Raw genomic sequence first — 26,641 nt, 5'->3', positions numbered from 1 at the left:
CTCTTGCCTTGTCCCTGTCCCACTCCTCGTGAGCCACGAATACCTGACAGTTGCTGAAGAAATCAGGCCATGTATTGTGAAATGTATATATAATTAAGCTTAGGATCAAAATTAAATCGCGTGCTACAGTCTGGAAAGGAAGATAACACAAAACAGAATACCCTGGGAATCTGCCCCAAACTGGAGGAAGACACCAGCAAACTTTGCGGCTGAGGCAGCCCCAGAGGTGAGACCTGACCCTATAGCTTTCCTGGCACACACACTCTGGATGTGGGAAGAAGGGCATGGCGTGCGACATGTTGGTGACAAGCCAAGCCACACGGAGACATTTTGGGAGAGAAAATAAAAAAGAACATCAAATGTCGGAACTCTGGGCAATTTTTAATCCAAGCTGGGAAGGGACAAGGGAGGTAAATGTGGTCTCCCCGGAGAGGGGTGTGCGTGTCCCCGGGGGCTCGCAAGAATGCAACACCGTCATGCTTAGGCAGACTGCCAGTGATTCCCTAGCAAACAACTCACCTCATTCGAGGTCGGTGCAAAGGACCGATAACGTCTTAATGTACGTCCCATCCAGGAAATGGGTCTCAGGGCTTGTGATGTCTTCACGGAAAGCCAGGGAAACTGACGGGGTTTCAATCTCACTGGTGAGGTGCTGTGTTTGGGTTTGTAGATTCTCACCTCCTCTAATCCCCCCAGGACACCTCACAAGGGCCTGGCTCCAGGAGAGGCCCCCCCCCAACTGCAGCAATCGCTAAGTGGCTTGGGAACACGGACCTCTGTCCTTGGGTTCATTCCCGGCAATACCTGGTTTGACAGAAAGCTGGCTTTGCTGTATTGACGCCCAGGACTAAGAAGTCTGGAGAAAAAGAATCCACAGGGGCATTTGGGTGGTGGGGAGGGGACGGCCTTTGCCTTTTCATTCCTAAATCACCAGGTGATTTTTTTTTTTCAGCTCCTTTATTTTTTAAAATTAACATAAGTCACAAAAGGAAAGACACTCTTAACGCCAAGCTGCCTGGGACTGACTGTCTCTTTAAGAGTAAGGAATTTACAATCATTGCATATTGATCTAAAACATGTGTTTGACATAATTAGGCTAAGCGTGGCCACTTTGTGAGTCCTCAGCTCCTAAAATCCTTAGGTAATACTAATCTCTTCATGTCATTGCTTCTTATCTAAAAACTTGACAGTTATGCCTATTTTTATTTTTTTTAACATTTATTTATTTTTGAGAGACAGAGAGAGACAGAGCATGAGCAGGGGAGGGGCAGAGAGAGAGGGAGACACAGAATCTGAAGCAGGCTCCAGGCTCCGAGCTGTCAGCACAGAGCCCGACGCGGGGCTCAAACCCATGGACCGCGAGATCATGACCTGAGCTGAAGTCGGACGCTCAACCGACTGAGCCACCCAGGTGCCCCGACAGTTATGCCTATTCAAAAAAAAAAAAAAATCGAACAGTGAAAAAAGAGGAAGAGTAAGACATTCATTAACGACTGGAACTGATCAAAAGAAAAATTACACCATTCATAAAGTATCTTTCTTCTCTGGAACTTCTATTCCTTCCAATGCATTTTGCTGTTAAAAGAGAGAAGGGGAGAGGGATTAGATTCTGTAGCATGCTTTCCACATCCTTTCTATGGAGGCTCAGGGCCCAGCACTCCTGAGTGTATTCAAGGGGAATCCAAGATGGCGCTAGAGACTGGAACAACTATACAAAATGATCAGCGTCTCGGACAAAGAAGTGAGAGAAACCTGCAGGGGGAAGGGGAGGTGGCCCCAGAAAGGAAGCTCAAGTCTCAAAAAAGACAGGGCCAGAGGGGGCCTGAGGCAAAGCTGCAGCCAGGAAAGAGACAGGGTACAAGCGAGGGAGCCACGGGAATCAGTAAAGCAGGAGACAGGCCTCAGCTACAGTCATCCATTCATCAGTTCAATAGCATGTATGCATCCATTAAGTATTGGGGGTTACAAAGATGAATAAGGTGTAGCCTCAATGGAAGGGAGGGAGGAAGGAAGGAAGGAAGGAAGGAAGGAACAAAAGAAGGAAGGAGGGAAGGGAGGGAAGGAGAGAGGAAGAGAGAGGAAAGAAAGGAAAGAAGGAGGGGGAAAGGAAGAACGGAAGGAGGAAAGGGAGGAAGGAAGGGGGAAGGAAGGAAGGAAGAAATCACAAACTGTAGAGAAACCGGAAGGGACTAGAATACAGTATGATAAACGTAATTCCAGGAATTCATCTGGTGCAGGAGACCCCGAGGACAAGGTGGAGGTGGGGTGCTGTAGCAAGGCATCGGGGGCCTGGGAATGGAGGCCTGAGCCAGACTGGGGGCCCATGGAAATAATCAGCCATGTGACTCTTCTGTGCGATGTGGAGGCAGAGAGGATCGGGGGACACAGACATGGACCACACCATGGTGCAGGGGGCCCCATTCCTTGTGTCCCACTCCACTCCTGCCCCCACCAGTGTTAACAATTCTGGTGACATGTGGAGGTGACCTTGAGGGAACAAGATGAAGCCATCATGAAGACACTGTCCACACCGGGCCAGCGAAGGGACAGAGACAGGAAACGTCAGAGGGAGACAGCAGAAAGCAGTGATTGGGTGGCGGAGGGCAGGGAGGAGGTCCGAGAGGATTCTGTCTCAGATAACCAGGAAGATGTTATTCAGATTAATCTGTTATTCAGATTCTGGATAACCAGGAAGATGAGTTGGTTACAGGAGAGAGACCAGTCCCGAAGGGAAGAACTGTGCTTCGAGCATGTGACAGGATACACAGATGCAGGCGTCTGGCATGCTGTTGGTTAAGGCACAGTCTATAAACGCTGTAGAGGTGCAGTGTGGACACGGAGGGCAGAATGCTCCCCGGACAGATAGGCATCAAAGTGCCGGGGGTTCCTGGGATCACCCAGGAAAGAGAAGACAGTGCATAGAGAAAGAGCTGAGGCCGGAGTCCTGGGGAACACCACCATTCCGGGTGCAGGAAGAAGAAGAGAGATCCATGCAGGAGAGAGAGAAGTCTTGGCTGAAAGGAGAGCCAGGAAAGAGGCACTAAATGCAGCCACGAAGTCCAGTGGGCACAGGGAAGGCCAGGGGGCTGGAGGCCCCAAGAGGTGGAGAGAGAGCAGGGCAGAGCCAATGGAAAGAGGAGGCAGCAGTACAGACCCCACTTCTTTCAAGCCAAGTGGGAAGAGAACCCGAGAGAGTAAACAGGGGATGGGGAGGAGCGAGGGGTGGAAACCACTGCTCTGTAGACCCTCTGAATTCTCAGAAATTCGCCTGCTCGCTAACATTCCTTTGTAACCCCCAGATCAATACTCCTGGGGGTTTTGCATTCATTCCAGGAGATGCTCAGGGAGTCTCCCAACATGGGTGCTGTTGGCCACGTAAGACGACGCTCTGCCCCCTTATTGCGGCTCAGACTGTCAACAAGTGTCCTTCTCGCGGTTTATTCGATGCCACATTTTTGGCATCTTTGTGCTTCCTGGTGGTGATTTTGCGGCCCCCACACGTGGAGCCCAAGTGCTGTCTAGCGCTGCTAAGCACGGGCTGTGACGCGCCTCGGGGCGATACGCCTGTGTCAGAGAAACGCGGTTCAGGCGCGAGTTGCAGTGCCGCTGGCCGTGAGTTCTACGTGGATCAACAGTATGGTAAATAAGGTGTCTTTAAACAGAAACACCCATACATCAAGGTCATGCACTGACTGGTTGATGAAAGGTGACCAGAGGCTCACAGGAGCCTCACCCTGTACTTCCCACAGGAGCAATGGTTGCGTATCCGCTAAATCAGTGTTGGCATCGACTCTACAGATCATAACTATGATGATAATGAGAACCGACTGTACTTGGTGGAGTAATCGTCACGTGTGTGCCATGGATGAGCGTCAGGGCAGACAGAGTACAAGTAGACACAGCCCGCACATAGCCAGGCTGCCAGCTCCCAAGCACCGGCTGGTCTTTTCCATCTCCGATGGAGTCTGGTTCCCCCAGGAGGTGGGAGCCATGGGAGATCATGAGAAGTTGTCACCCACGGGTCTCACGCCCGAATATGGAAATCGCTCCGCCACTCACTTAGGGGCCCGTGTTGTAGGGTCACCCCTCCCACCTGGCTGATGACAGATAGGTATGTGTTAACACTTCCAGTCAACTAGTCTACCTTCCAGCCGGCTGCCTACCTAGCTTCACCCCACACCTGACACATGTATCTTAAATAAATAATCTTCAGGGCTTTGCCCTTTCATGATCTTTCTTAAACATGGAGGTATTGGCATGAGGTACAGTATCACAGGCGGGAAGAGAGAGACACCCAGACATCAACAGTGAAAACCCCAATCTCAACACCCCCTCTGAGAGCAAGACTCTCCGATGATTCTGCTTCCTCATCTACAAAACACAGACAATAATGGCTAAGCTTCATAGGAGTTGTTGCAAGATTTATAAAAGGCAATGCACATAAAGGGTCCAAACACAGGCGCAGGCACCCTTGGGAGTTGAGTACTTGTTGGGCAAACTGAAATAATCCTGAGACTGATTCTTTCCACCACGCAGCTATCTCCAACAGGCCTCACTGGCAATGGCCTCCTTTGCTGCTTTTGGACATAGAACTCCAGGGGTCCGCACAAATCAACGTGGCAACATAAAGGAAAAGGCCTCGCTCACATTGCTGCGGTCTGGTGTGGTTTGTGACCATCTGGCCACTGCATAATTAAGGAGTGTGGACTATTATCTATAAGGATCAAGCAAGGGTTAGACACTCAGAAAGATCCCTTCCAATGTGAGGGTTAGAGCCGGATTTTCATGGCCCCTATATTAGAGGGGCAAATAAGACAAAAATTCCAAAGCTCTTGTCTAAATATTACCTTTCACGATCTACTCCTATGTACGAAATGATTTTCTAGCAACCTGAAAGGATCCTAGAACAGTGTTTATTGAATTACAAAAACACTTCCTCAGCCCCTACTTTGTTCCAGGAGCTGAACCAGGGTCTGAGGGCTCCAAGCTACCGGAACCAAAGCCTCTACCTTCAAGGAGCTCCCCACTGGAAGAACGTCACTCACAGCTTGCAAATAGTTGTCCTGATTTGGGTCATGCGTGTGTGTTTTCCTTCCTTCCAACCTGATTGAACCTTTATTATGGTCTAGACATTGTCCTTAACTTTATGGTAGGAACTAAAATAATTAATAAGAATGACAAGGCCATGCATCCCCAAGGAGTTCCTGGTCCAACAGGCACAAAAACAAATACAAAACTAATAATAATATTTTCCTTTGAAGGAAGTGAGCCGAGAAGTTAAGACAGTGGAACATTGTCTCACAGCTCATGGTGACAGAGCAGGCTGGGAGCCAGGTCTGCTGGTTCCAGACCCTGTGCTGGCCTTCCCAGGCTCATTTTGTGATTCCTGGAAATTCAGAGCGCAGTGAGGAAATCTAAAGGTCATGGGAGGGCAGGGACATAACTGGGACTTAAAGTCAGTGTCCAGGTGAGGACGGCCGCATTGAACCTTTTGTCTGCACGGCCTTTAATTTTTTTTTTTTTTAATGTTTATTTATTTTTGAGAGACAGACAGAGCGTGAGCAGGGGAGGGGCAGAGAGAGAGGGAGCCACAGAACCCGAAGCAGGCTCCAGGCTCCACACTGTCGGCACAGAGTCCAACACGGGGCTCGAACTCACAAACTGTGAGATCATGACCTGAGCCGAAGTCGGGTGCTTAACCGACTGAGCCACCCAGCCGCCCCTCCACTGCCTTTAAAGAGACATTTGTTAAGCAATCAATTTTGTTATGGAAATCAAATCAAGAATTTGTATTGCAATACATGTGTGCGTATATGCCCAATATAATCCTATTATTAATAGATGAAATACAGCCAGTTCATTGAGCATTGTATTTTTCCCCAAGGATGCTGTATAAAGCAAAAGGAAATGATTTAAATTTATAAAAAAAAAAAAAAAAAAGGAATATGATGAGTCCATTTCTTCGTAATGAGTAGTTTCCTGATCTCCATACGAAGCTGGTGTTTATTTTTAGGAGGCATGCGGATTAAAAAGAAAACCGACTGTTTGCATCTTTCATCCAATACGGCCTCACTGGTAAATTTTCCTTCTATTTTAGTAAAATGCCAGTTGACTTCCTTCAAACTCCGGCGGTTAAAAATTAATTATACGAGGCAGGGGCGCCTGGGTGGCGCAGTCGGTTAAGCGTCCGACTTCAGCCAGGTCACGATCTCTCAGTCTGGGAGTTCGAGCCCCACGTCAGGCTCTGGGCTGATGGCTCAGAGCCTGGAGCCTGTTTCCGATTCTGTGTCTCGCTCTCTCTCTGCCCCTCCCCCGTTCATGCTCTGTCTCTCTCTGTCCCAAAGATGAATGAACGTTGAAAAAAAAATAAGCTTTAAAAAAATTAATTATACGAGGCTTAAGTGATTTTTTAAAAAATAACTATTTCAGGGACCTACCGTGGAAGATTCCATCCCCCACTCAAAACTACTTGCTGAACGCTTGCCGCGTGCCAGGCTCCGTGCGGGGCAGTCGGATGTTAGCAAGCGAAGTGCCCTGCGCCCTGCGCCCGGGGGTCCCGTGCAACGTGACGCGGCAGAGAGGGGACGGACGAGTGCGGAGGCCCCGTGATGAGGACCGTCCTAAAGGGATCAGAGGAGACCGCCCAGCTGAGACCTGACCAGTGAGGGGAGAGCGGCGAGGGGGCTGTTCCCTGCAGAGGTCACAGCAGGGCGAGCCGGGCGGATGTCAATACTGCTGGAGCTTCGGGGTGAGGCCGACTTGGAGAAGTGGGCAGGGGCCAGGTCCCCAAGGCCTTTGTGGGCCACGCTGAGGAGTTTGGACTTTATCCTGAAGGGTTACAGTGCTGTGTAAACTGAAGCCTGTGAGAGCTCAAGCTTCGTTATTAACTTGTGTTTCCGTGCAAAACTGGACGTGCAGGGAATCGATGTCTGTGATCGCATCTGAGGATTCCTTCTAGGTGTCCACTTCCTGACATCCCCTTACTACTTGGGAGCCTTTAACAAGACTTAGCTACAAATGCCCTAGCAACTGGGAATCTATATACTCGTGAGAGTCGGTGACACTCAGGGCCGGTTTGGTGAAGCAGGGCTCAGTGTGCAGCTCCCCACAGCACTGGGGGCCAATAGGCTTTTCTTCCTTTTGGCTTAGGGCCTGTCTTTTGCACACCTCTGCTTTATCCCGTAAGTGAAGCGAGCATGAGGGGGGTTACGTGGAAAGGACCAGAGACCCCTCTGTGTTTCAAGAGAAGCCTGAGGACAGCGTGCAAGGTGGACAGCATAAGATCAGGACCGGAGGCAGGAGAGCATGCCCCGGTCGGTGGTGATGGCGAGCAAGTGATCGGCCGATACCAGACAAAACGTGCGGCCCAACTCGGTAAGACTGGACCCCTGTGGATGTTGGGAGAAGAGAAAGGGTACAGAGTCAGTGGTGCTCTAAAATTTTGAGCTTGAGAAAATTAGGTGGATGGCGATGCCCTCAATTAAGGCAGGGAGCTGACGAGGAGGCTGGGTGGGACCCGAGAGGTCACAGGTAACCATAGCAACTGCATCCAGTGGGCCTGGATCTCGGGATAGAGCGTGGTAAGAGGTGTGCGCTTGGAAGTAACTGCAGATCATTGATGAGGGCGGGCAAGTGGACGAGACCGCGGCGCAATCTGCAGAAGGAAGAGACAGCGGGCTAAGAAGGTAATACAAATGGTCACCAGTTTTTAAATTACCGAGCGAGGAGAGGCAGGCAGATCTGATTTCACGGATCCGAGGGCTGAAGATCCAGGGTGCAAGGAGCAGAAGGCGAATGAGAGGTGAGAAGGGTAGGGCAGCAGCCGAAGGCCACGGTGGAGCCGAGAAGCTCAGCGGACGGGGGTGGGGGGGCAGTTGCTGGAAGGGGGATGCGTCAAAGGAGCGGCTGTTCTGTCTGTCCGCTCTTCAACACGTGATGACACCAGTGGTGACAAATACAAGAGCCACAGGAGAAAGCTCGAGGTGCACGGGATGGAAGAGGCGACGGAGGGGCAGAGCCTGGGAGGAGACGCGGGGGTGGGAAGGCGAGGACAGGAGCCGAGCGGCAGAGCAGGACGTCTGGGGGCCGCGGCGTCCGTCCAGGCGCTCACTCCAAGCGGCTTCTCTTTCTAAATACGCATGTTTTTAGCCGTGTCCCCTTACCTCGAGGCCGTTACTCAAAGCCAGCGTTTGTCCTTGTTCTGTGCCCCTTGTACGGGTACCCTCGGTTCCCGGGAGGAAAGATCCTTCTCAGGCTCTCTGCAGACGGAAGGACGGATAGGCTCTGTCATTCACACCAACGTCTGAGATGACATGGGCCCCGTGACAATAAGTAGCGGGAAGGGTCGTGACCGGCATAAACAAACCCACACTGCCGAGGGATGCCAAGACAGGACCGCCTCCATCTGCCCTCCCCGGCTGTCCCTCCCCCTCCCCTGCGAGACATCACAGCTGAACCCGTGTGTGTTTCTCTCCACGTGTGACCTGTCCCGGCCACTACTGTAAGCCTCAAAGGCAGGCACTGTCACATTTGTCTTTCAGGCCTCCGTGAGATCTGCCCCGTGCTTGTCACACACATTTGGTGAAATAAATTAAATTGTCGTCTTCAAAGAAATCTCGGAGACGGATGTTCAACCGCATCCGTGATGTTCCCAGGGCCCAACACGTTTTTAAAATTCAACTCTGGAATTATCTTCTGAGCCATATAAGAAGGCTCAGTCACATTCATTTAGACGTAAAATAGTTTTGGTCCCAAATGGCATTTTCCCACTGTAGTAGCCAGCCTCCTCCAAGATGGCCTCCTGGAATTCACACTTGGGTATTCCCCTCCTACACTGGACCAGAGTTGGTCAGTGTGACTAATAAAATACAAAGAAGTAAGTGATATACAACGTCCAAAATTAGGTAACAAAAGACCGTGTCTTCTGTCTCAGGTGCTCTGCAGCTTACTCATTCTCTTCCTGTCTCTCTCTCTGTCTCTCTGTCTCTCTCTCATCATTGTCTCTGGGGGAAGCCAGCTGTCATGTTTTGAGGACATTCAGACAGCCCGATGGAAAAGCCCACAGTGGGAGAAACTAAAGCCCTCCGTCCAAGAGCCCATGAAGAGTCAAGGCTTTTTACAACCACGTGAGTGACCTTGGAAGTGGATCCTTCAGACCCAGTCAAGCCTTCAAATGAGATCACAGCCCCAGACAATACCTTATCTGCAGCCTTGTTACAGACTGTGTCAGAACCAGCCGGCTAAGCTGCCTCTGGGTTCCTGAGCCTCAGAAATTGTGATATAACAAACACTTGTTGCTTTAAGCTGCTAAATGGGGGGGGGGGGGGGGGGGGGTAATTTGACACACGGCAATCTATAACTAATGTACCCAAGTTGGTTATTACTCTGATTAATCACATGTATTTTGGCTATTTCCAAAACCAAATCCAAGGACACCCATTTTCCACCACTACAGCAGCTTGAAAGAATGGGCCATAGATTCTGAAGGCAATTCCAAAAAAGAGGTGTTCAAAAAAATGTCCTCAGCAACGGTCGCACTGTGCAAATAATTGTATGTTCTCCCAGACGACGCAGAGGGTGTCTAAAACTTTTTGTTTGAAACCAAGCCTCGGATTGTAAGCCCTGGCACTTCAAATAAATTTCAGTATGCCTAGTGAGGATCAAACACCGGGCTCAATATAATATTATTATCTGTGTTATTCATTTTAATGAAGAAATCCAAAGTAAAGTGAATTTCACAGCTCGTCCAGAAAATAGCACTGGCAAAAACAGAAGCTTTAGAGTCTGACAGATCCGTATCAAGTCCTACATTGGCAATGTAGCCTTGGACAAACTCCAGAAACTCACTAAGCCTCAGTTTGCCCATCTACAAAATGGGAAGGAACAGAGTGCGGCCTCCCAGGATGGTTGTGAAAGACAAAGCCGTGTCAACCGATTAGCACTTTTGCATATGCATTTTGCATTTTGCATATGCGATTAACGCCACGAATTATCATTTATCTCGTCTATAAAAGCAGGTAATACAACACCTGCCTCCCAGAGCTATTAAGAAGACTAAACGAGGGGCGCCTGGGTGGCGCAGTCGGTTAAGCGTCCGACTTCAGCCAGGTCACGATCTCGCGGTCCGTGAGTTCGAGCCCCGCGTCGGGCTCTGGGCTGATGGCTCAGAGCCTGGAGCCTGTTTCCGATTCTGTGTCTCCCTCTCTCTCTGCCCCTCCCCCGTTCATGCTCTGTCTCTCTCTGTCCCAAAAATAAATAAACGTTGAAAAAAAAAAAAAAATTTAAAAAAAAAAAAAAAAAAAAAAGAAGACTAAACGAGGAAAATGATCCGTAAAAAGAGAGGAACTATGGTCTTGTTAACTTCATCCACGGGCCCCAAAACACCTTTGAAAGCCGATGGCAAAGAGGTGGTTCGAGAGAGTTTACGCTCTTTCAGAAAATGCCCCAAAGTGGGGCGGGAGGAAAGGTCGATGCTGACGTCCTGAGCCAGCTGTGACATTTTGATTCCTGCTAACATTTAAGTAAGTTCTCATGCCTCACGTTTTACCTTTTCAGTGATTCGCAAAGCAAGCTTGTGCAGTGCTGCTCTTTTCGTTTGCGCTTGAAATATTTTGTATTTCGGGGGTTAATCTACTGTGAAATGGTGCCAGCAGAGTCTGGCTCGATCCAAAAAGAATCTGCTGGTGCTGCGTGGAAAAAAGTAGGACCACTTACCGAGCGACCGTTCACTGCGTTCGCTTCTGGACTTGTCAGGACTGAGACCTGTAATACAGGAATGGTCGTCAGGCAAGGCCCCTTTCTCCATTGCCAGAATGTTCTGTGGTTTCATTATTGACGCCCCAAATATGCCTCCTTTTAAGGGAGAAACAGTGGAGGATCAGCAAATAGTGTTGTAGCTATCAGCACCGGGAAAAAGGCTCAGGGAGATAAAAATGGCCCCTAACCCTTGGAACCCTAACCAAGGAAAGCAAGGAGGGCCCTCCCTCCCCCAACCCAGACTCTTAAAGCGATGGTTGGTTCTCATCGCGTGGCTTCAGGATGACAGAATTCGCCCCCGATCAATTAGGTGAGCTTTAGTCCAGACCCTCCGGCCACACATTGTGGCACACCTGGGTCCTGTAACTCGGCCTGCGCACCCAGGAGGAAATAAGCCTGTTCAAGTTGGGGGAGCCTCTCGAGGTGTAAACTCACATTTGCTCTGTTTGTTTGACACCTCAGATGGAATCATATATGGAAAATCTCTGTATAAATATAAAGAGATACCTAAATGAAAAGTTGTATCGTTGTCGTCTACTGGTAAGAAAGGAACAAAAAAAAATGCTCATCTTCTGGAAACACTATAATTGTTCAAAGGCATGTAGAGTGTTTCCAGCGTTAAGTGACTCACTAACAGAGAACTACAATATAAAGTTGTTTCAAGAAAAAACAAACACATTAAAAAAGAACAGATCTCAACTTACCAGGTAGGTACAGATTTCTCCATGTAGAGGATCCCAATATGTCCCCAAAACCCATCTAAGTCAATTTCGGCATCAGGATAGATCAGCACGTGAAAGAGGGGAAAAAAAGACATTGTAAAAAATGCAAATATTATCAGGAAGATTCTTAGGTATTACGTAATTCATTTTTAATGAAATAAGGCAATATATTGTATTAAATAACTTTATGTGGTGTCAAACGTGTGTCTAGGAAAGCACATGGGGAAGAACAAATCACACGATGTCTAAATCGCCTGAAAAGCTTTCCACTGGACTCAGAACGTGCTCCCAAATGTGGGGGACCAGAAATATGGCACCTTTCCTATGAGCTTGCAAACAGACTGCATTTAGATCAGATGTGGGGGTTTTCTGGGTATGAAGTTCCCCTAATGTGTTCAGTTAGGGAAAGGCTTGCACAAATAGATTCCATGAAGCCACTGAATAACATATGTCCACACAAAGACTTGCGCACAAATACTCGTAGCATCATCGTTCATAACAGCGGAAATAACCCAAGTGTTGATCGAGTATTGAATGGGTAATCAAAGGTAGTATATTCGTACAATAGAATCTTAATACTAGAAAGGAACGAAGTATCAATACATCCTACAGCAGGTAGGAACCTCCAGAACACGATGCTTAGTGAGATAAGCCAGTTACAAAAGGACACGTGTTATATAATTCCATTTGTATGAAATGGCCAGAATAGGCAAATCCGTAGACCCAGAAGGCAGATGAGGGGTTGTTGGGGGCTGGGGGAACGGGGAGCACAGAAACAGCTGGTAACGGGGATGAGATTTCTTTTTGAGTTGATGCAAATGTTCTGGATTTAGATAGTGGAGGCTATATTCAGTATATATTCATATACTGAAAGCCACCGAATTGGACACATTAAAAGGGTGAGTTGTATGCTGTGTGGATTATAACTCAGTAAAGGTGTTATTAAAAGAAAAGGGAGGGGGCGCCTGGGTGGCTCAGTCGGTTAAGCGTCCGACTTCAGCTCAGGTCATGAGCTCACGATTTGTGGGTTCGAGCCCCACGTCGGGCTCTGTGCTGACAGCTCAGAGCCTGGAGCCTGCTTCAGGTTCTGTGTCTCCCTCTCTCTCTGACCCTCCCCCATTCATGCTCTGTCTCTCTCTGTCTCAAAAATAAATAAACATTAAAAAAAAAAAAAAAAGAAAAGGGAGGGGACCTGGGCGGCTCAGTCAGTTAAGTGTCTGACTTTTGATTTCAGCTCACGTCATTGTCTCTGGTTCACGGGATCAAGCACCAAGTGCTATGAGCACAGAGCCTGTTTGGGATTCTCTCTCTTCACCCCCCCTCTCTCTCTGCTCCTTCCCGACTTGTGTGCTCTCTCTCTCTCTCTCTCAAAATAAATAAATAAACTTGAAAAAAAGGCCTGGGGCCCACATGACCTAAGCCAGGCCAAAGGGAGTCATGCCAAGAGGCACGTCCAGTGGAGCTAGAGAGAAATGCTCCCTCTTCCTCCTAAGTTAGAGCATCTGAATCTGGAGCAGCTTGTGGCCTTGCTGAAAGGAAAAAGCTCGTCTACAGTAGGAGAGGGAAGCAGGGAAGAGAGGGGAAGGGGGTGGGGCTTGGGGGAGAGGGGGGAGGGAAGGGAGGGAGAAGCTGGCCCAGGTGGCATTGAAGACTCCCAAATGGACGGGTCCACGAGGTCAACTCCTCCCCTTCCTTTCTGGGAATGTGATCCAGGGACTTACCCATTTTGGCTTCGGCGACTTGTACTTCAAGTTCTATCATTTGCAACGGAACGCAGTCGCCGCTCGTCCCCTGAGCTCAGAATTCCACTCTGGTTATTCTTCCTCAGTTTCTCCCTTTGGACTGTTTCTGGGTCTCCTGGCTGAAGCCTTAGGCAAATCTCATCCCACCTACTCCACATCAGGATTTGCCTAAAGTCAAGTTCCCCCATCAACCTACAGGCATGAGCGCCGCACTCTGGACGGTGACTAAACTATTACGTGGTTGACTGTGCACTCGTATGCACATAGAACCCTCTGTCCTCTCTAGATTTCTCTTTCCCAATCAACCAGAAATCATAGAAACTACCTATAATTCAAATATACATTTGACTAAGGACAGCAGAATGTTAGCAAATTGAGACATTTATTCCCCCTATGTCCTTACAGCTTTTATACTTCTTAAAATCACGGAAGGGAAAACTCCAAACTTCTACTATGGACGGTTTCTCTCATCATATCCTTGCGAGATATCTTCCCTTCGATCTAAGTCCTTAGTCTTCATATCTTGGATGTTTCAGTCTTATTCTCCATGGCTTAACCCTTTCTTCACATTATATTCCTTTCCCCCGAAGTTTTTCTATAACCTACATATGTTTTTCAAACGATCTTCATTTTCATTACTCTGGGATTTTTTTTTTTTTTTTTGGTTTTATTTCTTCTATTTCCTACCTCCAACAATGATTTCTTTGTTTGATGCCTAAATTCATCCTAGTCTCGTCTCTTTATGTTTCTTTTTCTTTTCTTAATATGAAATTTATTGTCCAATTGGTTTCCATATCTTTTGTTTCTAATATCACTGCTTATTTCACTGAAAATGAATGGTTAGCAGCTGTTTTCTCTTTTTTTTTTTTTCTGTTTCATATATGAAATCTACTTCAGAGTTTCCAGGAATTACTTGAAATCTCCATCTGCTTTCTTTCTTCCTTCGAATTACAGAATTCTTGAATTTAAGGAGTTCTTTTTTTTTTTTTTAATTTGCCCCTAATTCTTTATGATTTCCTAATCTTTGGAGAACATCCACCTGAGGGTTTATTTCAAAATCTTGCTTCTTTCAGGGGCTCACCTAACTTAATGTCAGAGTCTTCTTATAAAACTCAGATTGGAAGACAAGCAGACGGTCCACTATGCTACGAAAAAGTTGCAACAGATCTGTGGGTTGTGCGATCAGAATTGACTTACCCAACCAGTGGTGGAAGAGGGATTAAATGGAGGGGGGCAGTTACTGAATTCATTTCAACACGTTAAAGGCCACAGAATGAACTAGAATCCATTTCTCAACACTCACTACTAACTCCCGGCTCCCGTTAGCATTCCCTGGCACGTGTCCTGTCAGCCCCCTGGTGCCCCCACCTGCTCTCAGCCATCAATAGGCCCGTCGTCATTAGGATGAGGCCAGGGACCCTAGACATGACCCTGGAGGTCCTTCCTGCCTTTGTCTCCAGATCAACCGTGTGCCTCTGTGCCCGTATTTTGCTCATTGCGGTCATAATGGTTTGTGTCCCTTCCAACCCACCAGCTTCTCTTGTACTTCACAGAACTCCCTGATGGTCCCCTTGTGCTTGGAATCACTTTTCCTCCTCCCCTCAACACCTGTCCCCTTTGAACTGATGGACATTCTTGATGTGGACGTCAGTTCCCCCAGGGAAGCTCTCCCTGCGCCCAGACGATCTTCCGACCTCTCAACATGTACCCCCAAACGCTTGCCTGGTAGTCAGGATCAACCCTGCTGCCCGGAGCCCCCCCTACTCATCTACAAACTCCACACGGCTCGGGACTTGCTTGTCTCGCTTCTCACTCTCTCCCCAGCTGTTCCCATATAAGCCACAAAATCCACATGCACAAAAAGCTTGTGAAACGCTGTGCTTGGTCCTTGTCGTTTCTGGATTAGCCAGGCCACCGATGTGTGAGTGTGTCAGCTCAAAAACACATCAGACTCTACGTAAGCTTCAGTGGAGTCTGGAAAAGGAAGTCCTTCGTACTTGTCCTAACACCCGGGAAATAGATCTTGGAACCAAATCGATTTCAGCGCAGTTGCGGGGGTGAGGGGCCAGCCCGCCATTCACCAAGCATCTCTCAGGGACTAGACGCTGGGCCAGATCTTGTCCACCAACTTACTCAATTCTCTCAGCACTGTCAGATGGCCTTTACTGCCGGCATCTCGCTGGTGAAGAGGTGCCCGATCATCGAGTTAAGTACCCTGACCTGGACCGCAGAGCTGCTAAATGGTTTTGAACTCTAGTCCAACAAAAATGCCCCTCCCCTTTCCCTCCACTAACCCACAGCGTCAGCGGCCTGCACACTCAGTTCTAAAACTCTAACGATTTGCCAATTGTTGCTTTAAGCTCTCTGTTTCCAACTCTCTGGGAAACAAAGAGAGAGAAGGAGAGAGAGAGGCTGGAGAAGGAGGGGAGACTCCAGCCAAGTGAGCAAAGCCGTGTTTGCCCCTGCCTGGGGATACTCCAGTGACTCAATCACACGTGTCTGCTTGTCACAGACCCACACAGAGCCTCCAGGGCGCTGTCCCGGGGGACACCAAGGCCCTGGTCCTACCTCTTCGCTGCTGTCAGACTCAGAACTGGACGACCAGTGGCAGCGAACCCACACGTCCCGCACCTGCTCGGCAGACATCCGCACCGTGCTTCTGCAAACAACTGCTGGCTAGAAAAGAAAACAGTGAGCTCCGTGGCCAGCGGCTCCTAGAAGGGGTTAGGACCCATCTCAGAGATCAGGTGATAGTGTAACGCCTGACAGAATGATGCAGACGGAAAGGGGAAATTCACAGAGGCACCTCATGTTCCCAAAATGAAAATCTCCCAGCAGCGAAGCAGACACAACTGAAATACCTGAAGATGTGTTGTCAGGCCTGTGGGTATCACGTGTTCCCCTCCCCGTGACCCCTGAGGGAGCTGCCCCGAAGTTTCCCAATGGAACAAAAGGAAGCAGGAAGAACCCAAGGACTGCATTCTCCTCTCCTTTGGCCTCAAGAGTCTGTTAGGAGTGGACGCTGTGACACTTGGGTTTGAGTCCTTCACCCAACAGTCACAGAGAAAAGTCTCATGAAACAGGTCGCGAAACAAAGGATTCCCCTTTCAGAATTTACATCATTGCCAAGCGACCCTGTCATAAAGTAACAAACTCATAAAGTAACAAACTCATAAAGTAACGAACTCATAAAGTAACAAACTCATAAGCTCACAAAACCCTGAAAACTCATACGTCTTTAGGCAAACATTTTGGACAGCAAGAGTTGGCCCGGTGGTGGTGGCCTGCTCACCCCAGACACCTGCCCGTGGGTGGGAACAAGTGTTGGGCCACGTTCTGGCCACCGGGGATGCAAAACGGAACACACCGTGGTTCAGTAGAACCAGAGCCAGGTGACATACTGCACAACAGCCAACTGCAAAATAGTGTGACTCACACCAAGGACACAGTTTTTAGATCAGTTTAAAATGGAACTCGAAACACCTCTGGAATTTGCCTTTGGGATTGGCCTCTTTGTATTCAGTTTGCCTGGAACCATCATTACACCCGGTTCAAAGAGCAGGAAACTGAGGCAGCGGGGGTTAAACAATTTGCCAGGATCACTCAACACCATGGAGTCCAGAGCTCAAGCCCTCAGCTACTGAGCTGCACTGCGCCCCTGCGCAGGGAGCACAGCACGGGCACAGTCAGTGCCTCCCAGCGTGGCCGGATGCCAGAGCGTCCGTGTGACAGGGCACGGCTCCAGGTCACAGAAGAAGCGAGGCGCTTCCACAGGTTAATTTCTGGGACACGGCATTTCCCGCCACGCTTACCATGTAGTAGCCCCTTTGGAAGTCACAGGTAGAAGGGTCTTCTCCAGATTCTCTCCTGCATGTTGTCTCCCGAATGCCAAACTCTAGGTCCATGCTCAAGCTATCCTGGTCCAGGACATAGACCTTCACAAAAACAAAGCATCAGTTTGCCATGGGAGAGCTACTGGGGTTTGCAATGCTCCAAATGTTTCTCCCTGCACAGTAAGAAAAAGTTACAGAGTCCTCCATGGTGAGAGCTTTCTGGACTCACAATCTCCCAGTTCCCGGCCCTCAGTCTGAGACAAGAAGAAACGTTTTTCCAAAGGCACATAATACTTCATTTGAAAAAACGGAGCCAGAGCTTAGGCGTTCTTGGTGGGAACTCCAAGGTCGACGTTGCTTACGACGACTTACCTTTATAAATGATCCTCATGGCAGATTCCGTTTTTGCCAATTTGCCTACTTGCTCAAATTTATTTATAACCCCAGAACCGAGGTTCAGGGTCCCTTTGCAGTCATCCACACGCATGCACTGAGGATTTGAGTTGTCCTGTGCCAACGTTCCCAGTGGAGATCAGACAAGGCAGAGCTCTGCCTTCTTGTTTCTGCTGTCGTGCTGTAGACAAGCACCCCTTTCCTGCTCTTTTTTGGACCATGTTTTTCTCATTTTTGTGTTTTTTTTTTTTCCCTTGGTGATTTTGCTGTTTAAAATGGCCCTCCAGGTGTAGCCTTACAGTGCTGTCCAGGGCTCCCAAACACAGAAAGGCTGGATGTGCCGTATGGAGAAAACACGCGTGTCAGACAAGGAGCAGTGGTTCAGTAGGTACTAATTTAGTGTGCGTGGCGACTGCATAGAACACAACCCCTGCAAATAGCGAGAATCAACTGGGTGTATTTTTAAGGGACATTTTCCTAAAAGAACGCTCCATGACTTCTTAATAATCCCCGAAATAAGAAATTAAGGGGTAAGTTCCACTCTGCTGCACAGTATTGTCTAGTCCTGCTTCCTGTGTGATCACTTCTGACCCATAAATGAGGTTGCACAATTGTCTACTCCTTTCCACCAAGGGTGAGATAGTGGGGGAAACTTCCAAACTCCCTGATGAATCTGCAATGTTCTGATGACCCAGAAGTCCCGTGACTTAATGACTGCCCACTGTGTGCCCAGCGCCAAAGGCAGAGCAGGGAAGGTTCCATGCAGCTTGGATTCCAATTGGAGGGCCACACAGTAAACACGTTAAAGGAAACTAAGCAAGGTCGTTCTAGACGGTTACGGTGTTATGAGGGAAAAAACAACATGGTGGTGGGGATGGAGAGGAGGAAATACTGGAGACAACGTGCCAGAGAAATCCTCCCAAGGAAGAAATATTTCCCACTGAGGCTCATAGAATGGGAAAGAGCCCGTCGTGTGGGGAAAAAGCAGGGCCAATGTCCTGGGGCAGAACAGAGGTTGTGGCCGAAGCAAAACGAACAAGAGAAGAACTCTACACGATGATGTGTGCGAGATGGGGTGTGTCCGGTAATTGATGGTCCTGTCGCCCATGGGACGGTGTGTGGATTTCATTCTCATTGCAATGGAAAGTTCGCAGAAGGATTTAAGAGCTAAGATGTGAGTCACCACGACCGCTACAAAGAGAACACAAGGTGGGGGGGGGGGGCGGGAACAAGATGGCAGCGGGGAGGCCAGACGGGAGCTGCCACAACCCAGTACCCGACCACACACCCAGGCTCCAAAACTCAAGTCCCTTTCAGTCCTTGAGCGACCTTATGGCAAATCAGAGTCAACAACACGTTCAACCGACTTCCCAGTGAGGAGACGGTGGGGAGATGTCTCTCTGAGAGCACAGACCATTCACACGTAGGAAAGAACAGGAACACGTAGAACATTTTGTTTGGAAATAAGCAGCAAACCCCAAGCCCGGGATGGGGCGCCTTCGTGCCTCCTTTTTTTTTTCCTTTTAATTTTTTAAAAATGTTATTTATTTTTGAGACAGAGCATGAATGAGGGAGGGGCAGAGAGAGAGGGAGACACAGAATCCGAAGCAGGCTCCAGGCTCCGAGCTGTCCGCACAGAGCCCGACGCGGGGCTCGAACTCACGGACCGCGAGATCGTGACCTGAGCCGACGTCAGATGCTTAACCCACTGAGCCACCCAGGCGTCCTTTCATGTCCCTTTTAACACTGGGTGAGGCGTGCTCATAGAAGTAGAGTTTTCTGGAAAGAAGTAAGACTAAAAATTCAGCCTCCACAATAATTACTGCCTCATTTACTCGTAATTTTAAAATATTGGCTAATAAATCGGAGTCTCGTAAACAGAGAGAGCTCTCTTCTGCTGGACACCATTGGTGGGACCCTCTCACCGATCACACTTCAGCAGTTTCCCTGAAAGCGACCCAGCGAAAGCCAGCTGGAGGCACAAAGGCTGGGTTGAAAAGACACAAATGTGGGAATTTTGGAGTACAGAGGATTTTATTGAACTCTGAGATAAGTTTGCAACCATTTTTTTTTTTTTTTTTGCATCTTTAAGCACCTTTAAGCACTCTGTTCAGAATAAGGAGGAAAGCCTAATGGTTTTGCCTTTTCACGTAAACTCAGTTTCAACCATCGAATTTCCTCTCTGTGTTGTTTGAAAAAGGTGGAACGACCTAAATGCCCCACGGTAAGGAATCAGCTAGAGCAAATCCAAAATCCAGCATCTTTGCTGAAATAAATTGTAGTTCTTCACGACTGACGTTACACTATGCTACTGTGTGTCGTAAAAAAACAAACAAAACATATTTTATTCCAATATATGAAAAAGATCCAAAAAGGCATTCTCCCACATGTTCATCGTGGTGGCCTCAGAGGAATGGACAATAGATAGTAATTTTGGTGTTTTCTTCCTCGTTGTATTTTCTGACTTTGTGTAACGAGAATATTTTGGGTTTTTTTTATTCCAAACAGAATAAAGTTTTTTATTCCAAACAGAAAATGTTTTATTCCAAACAGAAACAAAAATATATAAACCCATAACAATTCTTTTTGGTGATTATAATGGTTTATTTATGTGTCAACTTGACTGGGCCACAATACCCAGAGTTTTGGTCAAACGGATATTTGGATGTTTCCATGAAGGTGTGTTTTGAATGCAATTAACATGTAAATTGGTGAATTTGTGGGGGGCGCCTGGGTGGTTCAGTCGGTTATGCATCCGACCTTGGCTCAGGTCATGATCTCACAGTTTGTGGGTTCAAGCCCTGCGTCGGGCTCTGTGCGGACAGCTCGGAGCCTGGAGCCTGTGTTGGATTCTGTGTCTCCCTCTCTCTCTGCCCCTCCCTTTCTCGTTCTGTCTCTCTCTCTCTCTCTTTCTCAAATGTAAATAAACATTTAAAAAGTAAAAAAAAAAAAGTAAATTGGTGAATTTGAGTAAAACAGATCACCCTCCTTAATGTGGGTGGGCCTCACCCAATCAGTTGAAGGCCTGGATGGAACAAAATTGCCTTTTTCTTGAGCAGGAAGGAAATCTGCCAGCATCCTGCCTTCCGACGTGAACTACAACATCCACCTGCCAGCCCCCCCCCCCCCCCCCCCGCCTGCAGAGTTCGGATCTCTCACACCTCCATCCACATAGTGTAAGCCAATTCTTTAAAGTAAATCTCACTCACTCTCCCTCTCTCTCTCTCCTCCCACATTTCTTTCTCTCTCTCTCTCTCTCTACACACACACACACGCACACTATTGATTCTGCTCTGGAGAAGCCTAACACGGTGATCATTTAGGTTTTTCCAACTAACCCTTACAATTGGACAAAAAGTAAAGATCAGTAAAGATCAGGTACAACTAAGAATAATTTAGAAAGCAAAACAGTGACCAAAAAAAAAGGAAAGAAAAGAAAAGAAGATGAATGGTAAAAACGGACAGAGAGGGGCACCGACATCAGAGGATCCCAAACCTTCCGTGGCTTTGCTTACGGCTGTCCCAGAACCCAGCCACCCCCATCCTCCCCACACCCACCCCAGGCTCAGCTGCCCTCCAGCACCACCTGCTGCCTAGGGTCGCTGGCCCAGCCTCCTCCCTGGCACCCCACTCCACCTGGTGGCTGGAGAGACCTTCCCAAGTGCAAAGAGCTGCCTGAGCGTATGTGCATGTTCCACTGCTCTTAAAACAGGCTTCAAGCTTCTCCAAGTCATGCTCCAGGAACGTCCCCAATCCGGCCACCTCTCCGACCTCTCTCTCAAGGCCTTTGGTCTTCCAGGTCTCCCCACGGTCTCCCCACGGATGGAGGTTCTTGTCACTGACTGAGTCTTCGCTCAAATATGACGGCGGAGGCTTCCACCCCATCTGACGCTGCCCCAGCCCCAGCCCGCCCACCCCTCCCTCTGCCTGTTCTGTTTCTGCCCCACCCCCACCCCCCCGCAGTGCTCCCCACCCTCCGAAATGACCTTCATGTGTTTATGTCCTTGTCCAACCCAACCTCCTTCTTTCCTACCCTCTGCTCTGTCCCCAATGGGACCTGAGTTCCGTTCTTTTCCCCAGCACAAGGCCCGTGTCCACTGTCCTCCCCGGCCCGTGCCCCTGGCAGAAGCATCTGAGCAGGTCCCATGTCCACATCGGAGGTCACTGTCTTCTCCTTTCCCGTCTTTGTTAAACGTGGGCTCAAGTCACGCAGTATCAATTGCCTGGGTTGGGGCGCCTCGTCCTAGCCCATCGCCACAGGCCAGATTTCCATGGTGTCGGGACCCATCCATAAGAGGGTCCGTCCCGAGCCCTTGCTCACGTGACAAACCACTAACTTTCTTCTGTGGTATCAGCGGGTTACAGGTAAATTTAAAGCTTATGTCTGTAAGCACCGAGCCCCTGACACCACAAGGAGATTTCATTAAATGCGGAAAATGGAAACCAAGGCAGCCGGTGTGCCAAAGGGGAGTCCTTTATTCTGATCCTTACTCTTCCAGAAGGAACTCACCTTTCAGCTTGGGCACTGACCTATCTCCCAGTGTCCCCGAACCACGACGTCGGGGCCAAGTGACCCCCCCGCCCCTGCTCTGGGCCCTGACAGCCTGCTCCTAGGCTGGGCCCCCAGCTGACACACAGCCCATCATCTTCATGACCTAGGGCCCAACTAGAAAACGTAACCGAGACAATTCAGTTAATTTCCTGGGAATCCGGATGTGAGAAACTGAGCCAGTTTCTGGACAAAGGTCAAGAAGGATGTGCTGTATTTGGAAACCAGGGCTAGGAAAGCCACGAGCTGCGTGCTCTCCATGGCAGGGGAGGGAGCAAGCTAAGCGTGAGCCAGGGTGATGCCCAGTCCTGGTGGGAGAGGCGAGCGGCAGGCAGAGGGAAAGCAAGGCCCTTCTGCCCCTGTGGGGGCATAGCTGCCGCCTGGACCCCCGGTTGCATCCCCACCCCGATGCCCTGTGGCCTGGCTGCACGGAGCCCTCAGCCTTGCGACCTGCCACTTTACAGACCCTCCCCCACCTCCCACCTTAGCACCCACTACCCTGGGGGCACTTCTGTTCCAACCGGGCCCAGGGCCCAGGACCATAAAAGTAGGTCATGAAGTCCCCTGGGGATGGGGGAGGGGAACGGGACTTGCAATCCGGGCTTTGAAGCCTCTTTCTGTGTTTCTTTCTTGGCCGATCACAGACTGAGTCATCGGAAGCCCAAGAAAGTTCATGTTTTCCCCATTTCCCGAAGCTAACAGGAAACAGACCATTACCAAATTGACAAAGGAAGGTGGGATTTCTGTGGCTTACAAGCCAGAATTTATTTCCTCTGAGGGCGAGGAGGGGGACCTCCGAAATCGAAAATAAACCTCATTTCTAATAAAGGAGCAGTTCCTCATAGAGAACAACTGCTCAAGAGGAACGGGGGGTGGGGGGGGTGGCGGGGACGGGGACGGGGACACAGAAGCAGGATACACAAAGGGCAACATCTGGAAAGAGGAAGCCAGGCCAGAGGAGGGAGGTACAGAAGAATCTGGCATCCGAAGTGGCTTTGAGGGTCTTATGACAAGAACGGTAATTAAATGCTTTCTCATTAAAATAAACAAATAAATAAATAAATAAAAATTTTTTTTAAAAAGTCTGAAAAGAGGACTAGCTATTATCTTTCTAAACTGGAAAAAATTTTCAAGGGCACCCAACAGACGAAAGGAAAAAAAAAAAAAAAAAAAAGGACAGAAGGCAGTAGAAAGAGGAATCAAGAAGATGGAATGTGTACTTACCCTTTTTTGTTTTAATTTTTTTTTAACGCTTATTTATTTTGGAGAGAGAGACGCAGAGCGCAAGCAGGGGGAGAGAGAGAGACGCAGAGCGCAAGCAGGGGGAGAGGCGGAGAGAGAGGGAGACACAGACTCCGAAGCATCTCCGGGCTTGAGCTGTCAGCCCAGAGCCAGGCGCGGGGCTCAAACTCACGAACCGGCAAGATCATGACCTGAGCCGAAGTCGGCCACTTAATCCACTGAGCCACCCAGGCGCCCCCCCCCCCACCCCACCCCCCACCCCGCACTTACCCTTTTAATTGAGCCCCTGAAGGCTCGAAACAGGTACGGACTCAAGGACTGGGCGTTGACTTTGGCCACGGACGCGCTGAGGGCTTCCCGCAAGGAGGACGGGTCGTAGTCATACACGGGGAAACCTGGGCGCCAGTGGACACGGGGGACACAGTGAGACAAGAACCCCAACCCCCCCCCCCGCCCCCGCCCCAGGCCAGGACGGCACCTGCAGCATTAAGGGCAGGGGGCCGTGGCGCTGAGTTGCTTACCTGCACAAGACAGGAAGTTCACTCCAAGAACCAGAAGAATGGGCATCTTCGTCACCATCTTCTCCGTTCGGGGAAGAGTAGTTTTAATTCAGAGGCGGCGAGATCGTTTCTCGGCGTTGGACGAAGCGGCTCCTGATCACGTGTGACCTGGCCTGCTCTCTCTGGCCTGCCTGCTGCGGCTTCGACAGAAACCATTGATCCTGGGGTCAATATTTACTGCTGGCTTTTCCTATGGAAACGGGCCAGGTGGAGGCTACTTTTGAAGTTTTGCCCTCAGTGGGGGACTTTAGCCCACGGCCAAAGACATCGGGAGGTCCGGGGCCCCCGCGTGTGCTGTTTGTTTTTCCCTGTCTTAATTTCATCCACATGTGCCGCTTCTGTCTCTTCCTTTCGGTTGCATGTGTAGAGGGAGGGGGTGTAATCGTATTTTGGGCAAAACCGTGCATTTTCAACGGTCGTCCCTTTGGTTCCCCCTCCCGTTCCTAAAGATCTTGCGGTTGATGCGTGCGGAAATGGTGTGGCTACCGCAAGACGTGTTTGGAAACGATGGCGGTAAAGGAGATAATTGGATATATAGGAGCTAAGTGTGTCAGGCAAGTACACGTGTGCAGCAGGAAGCTTCCTGGGGACCGGGCTTCTCTGCTAACGGACCTTCGTGCACATCACCTAGACCAAAAGGTGTGCGCGTGCTGATGATTTTCACGTGGCGTAAGAGCCCAACGTCGCTGGTGAGTCTTAAAAGCGAGAGATACTTTATAGCAAACGGTGCATGTTCGTGCATGAGAAGCTGCGTTGTGCTGTGGCTCAGGAAGCCTTAGCCCGGAATCTCGGCTCCACACGCATCAAGCGTCTACCCTTGTGCACAGCACTCGATGCCTCTGAACCTCAACTTCGTCGTCTGTGAAATGGGCATAAATAGTAAAATATAAAGTGAGCTGTTTTTAAAAATTTTTTTTAAGGCTTATTTTTGAGAGAGAGAGACAGAGAGACTGGAGCAGAGGGGGGAAAGAGGGAAAGAGACACAGAATCCAAAACAGGCTCCAGACTCGGAGCTGTCAGCACAGAGCCTGATGCAGGGCTCAAACTTAGAAACCTCAAGACCATGACCTGAGCTGAAGAAGTCAGATGCTTCACTGACTGAGCCACCCAGGCACCCCTGCAGTGTGTTATTAATCGGAGTTCTACAGAGAAACAGAACCAACAGGGTGTTTAGAGAGGCAGGCAGACAGACAGAGAGAGACAGAAGCAGAGAAAGAGAGAGACAGAGAGATTTGTTTTAAAGAATTGGCTCACCTAACGGTGGAGGCTAGAGAGTCCAAAATCTGCCAGGTGGGCCAGCAGGCTGGAGACCCAAAGAGAGTTGCAGTTGAATTCAAAGGCAATCTGCTGGCCCAATTCCTTTCTGCTCCGAGGAGGTCATTTTTTGTCGATTGGTGCCTTCAACTGATCGGGTGAGGCCCACCCACGTTATAGAGACGAATCTCCTGCACTCAGTGAGACTGCGGCCGTTTACCAAGGACGCGGTGCGGGGAGGGATGCTGGTCAGAGGCAGGCCCGTTGTTACCGACCGGAAGGAGGAGGAGGAGGAGACACGGGGTCCATTGACCACCGCCGCTGTGCCCTAGCGGAAGTGGGGTGGGCAAGCGTTAAATGGACGCTACCACAGGAGGCAACGTGATCCATCAAAATATTGCCTCTGTTTTGCCTGCCCTCTGCACAAAGGGTCAAAATCGTGCGTCTCATGACTTCGCCTACCGGCCGGTTCACAAACATCTACCGCCCCGAGCCCAAGGGTGCTCTTTGCACACATCCCATTCGTCAGCACATTGCCACAAGGGTTGTTCACAACTCAGGAGACAACAGGTGTCGGCGAGGACGCCGTGGAGAAACGGAGAAACGGGAACCCTCCTGCACTGCCGATGGGAATGCAAACCGGTGCAGCCGCTCTGGAGAACAGTGAGGAGGTTCCTCAAAAAATTAAAACTCGAGGGGCGCCTGGGTGGCGCAGTCGGTTAAGCGTCCGACTTCAGCCAGGTCACGATCTCGCGGTCCGTGAGTTCGAGCCCCGCGTCGGGCTCTGGGCGGATGGCTCAGAGCCTGGAGCCTGTTTCCGATTCTGTGTCTCCCTCTCTCTCTGCCCCTCCCCCGTTCATGCTCTGTCTCTCTCTGTCCCAAAAATAAATAAACGTTGAAAAAAAAAAAAATTAAAACTCGAACTACCTTACGGCCCGGCAATTGCACGGCTCGTTTTGTGTGCAAAAGACACAAATACGCTGATTCATAGGGGCACATGCACACCAGTGCTTACGGCAACGCTATCAACAACAGCCAAACCATGGAAAGAGCCCAAAGGTCCATCAAAAAGAATGAAATCTTGCCGTTTGCAACAACCTGAATGGAACTAGAGCGGATCATACTAAGCAAGATAAGTCAGAGAAAGACAAACGACAAATGATTTCGCTCACATGTGGAATCTAGGAAACACAACAGATGAACAGAGGGGAGAGGAAGGAAACATCAGAGAGGGAGGAAAGCCGTAAGAGACTCTTAACTCCAGTGAACAAACTGAGGGTTGCTGGAGAGATGTTGGCTGGGGGGATGGGCTAAATGGCTGAAGGGCAATGAGGAGGGCGCTTGCTGGGATGAGCGCTCCGTGTTGTATGTAAGTGATGAATCACGAAACTCTGCTCCTGAAAACACTAGTGCACTAAACTTGTATTTGAGTTAAAAAATTTGAGTTAACAAGCTTGGATTTGAGTTTCAAAAAATAAAAATTTTGAGGGCGCCCGGGTGGCGCAGTCGGTCAAGCGTCCGACTTCGGCTCAGGTCATGATCTCGCAGTTCGTGGGTTCGAGCCCCGCGTCGGGCTCTGTGCTGACGGCTC

The 26,641-nt window shown here is 49.4% G+C and overlaps 1 protein-coding gene across 2 annotated transcripts; it reads right to left on the bottom strand.

Annotated features, from left to right (window-relative positions):
• Positions 1-1,182: 1,182 nt before the first annotated feature.
• Positions 1,183-23,936, bottom strand: SPP2 (secreted phosphoprotein 2). Of its 2 annotated transcripts, none has more exons than XM_045481802.1 (8): positions 23,758-23,936; positions 23,507-23,631; positions 17,032-17,154; positions 15,788-15,895; positions 11,460-11,514; positions 10,714-10,761; positions 8,163-8,258; positions 1,183-1,196 (listed from the first exon to the last, which is right to left on the bottom strand). In XM_045481802.1, the coding sequence occupies exons 1-7, from the start codon at positions 23,813-23,815 to the stop codon at positions 8,173-8,175; spliced, it is 603 nt and encodes a 200-aa protein (XP_045337758.1). In that variant the 5' UTR covers positions 23,816-23,936; the 3' UTR covers positions 1,183-1,196; positions 8,163-8,172. The 2 variants fall into 2 exon arrangements, with proteins under 2 accessions (XP_045337758.1, XP_045337757.1); XM_045481801.1 differs by lacking the exon at positions 1,183-1,196 and adding an exon at positions 1,200-1,429 and having other exon boundaries at positions 23,758-23,935.
• Positions 23,937-26,641: the final 2,705 nt, after the last annotated feature.

Source organism: Leopardus geoffroyi, chromosome C1 (genome assembly GCF_018350155.1).
Source record: "Leopardus geoffroyi isolate Oge1 chromosome C1, O.geoffroyi_Oge1_pat1.0, whole genome shotgun sequence".
NCBI classification, from domain to species: domain Eukaryota; kingdom Metazoa; phylum Chordata; class Mammalia; order Carnivora; family Felidae; genus Leopardus; species Leopardus geoffroyi.
The sequence above is the reverse complement of the archived record's forward strand: the minus strand, read 5'-3'. Positions and strand labels throughout refer to the sequence as shown.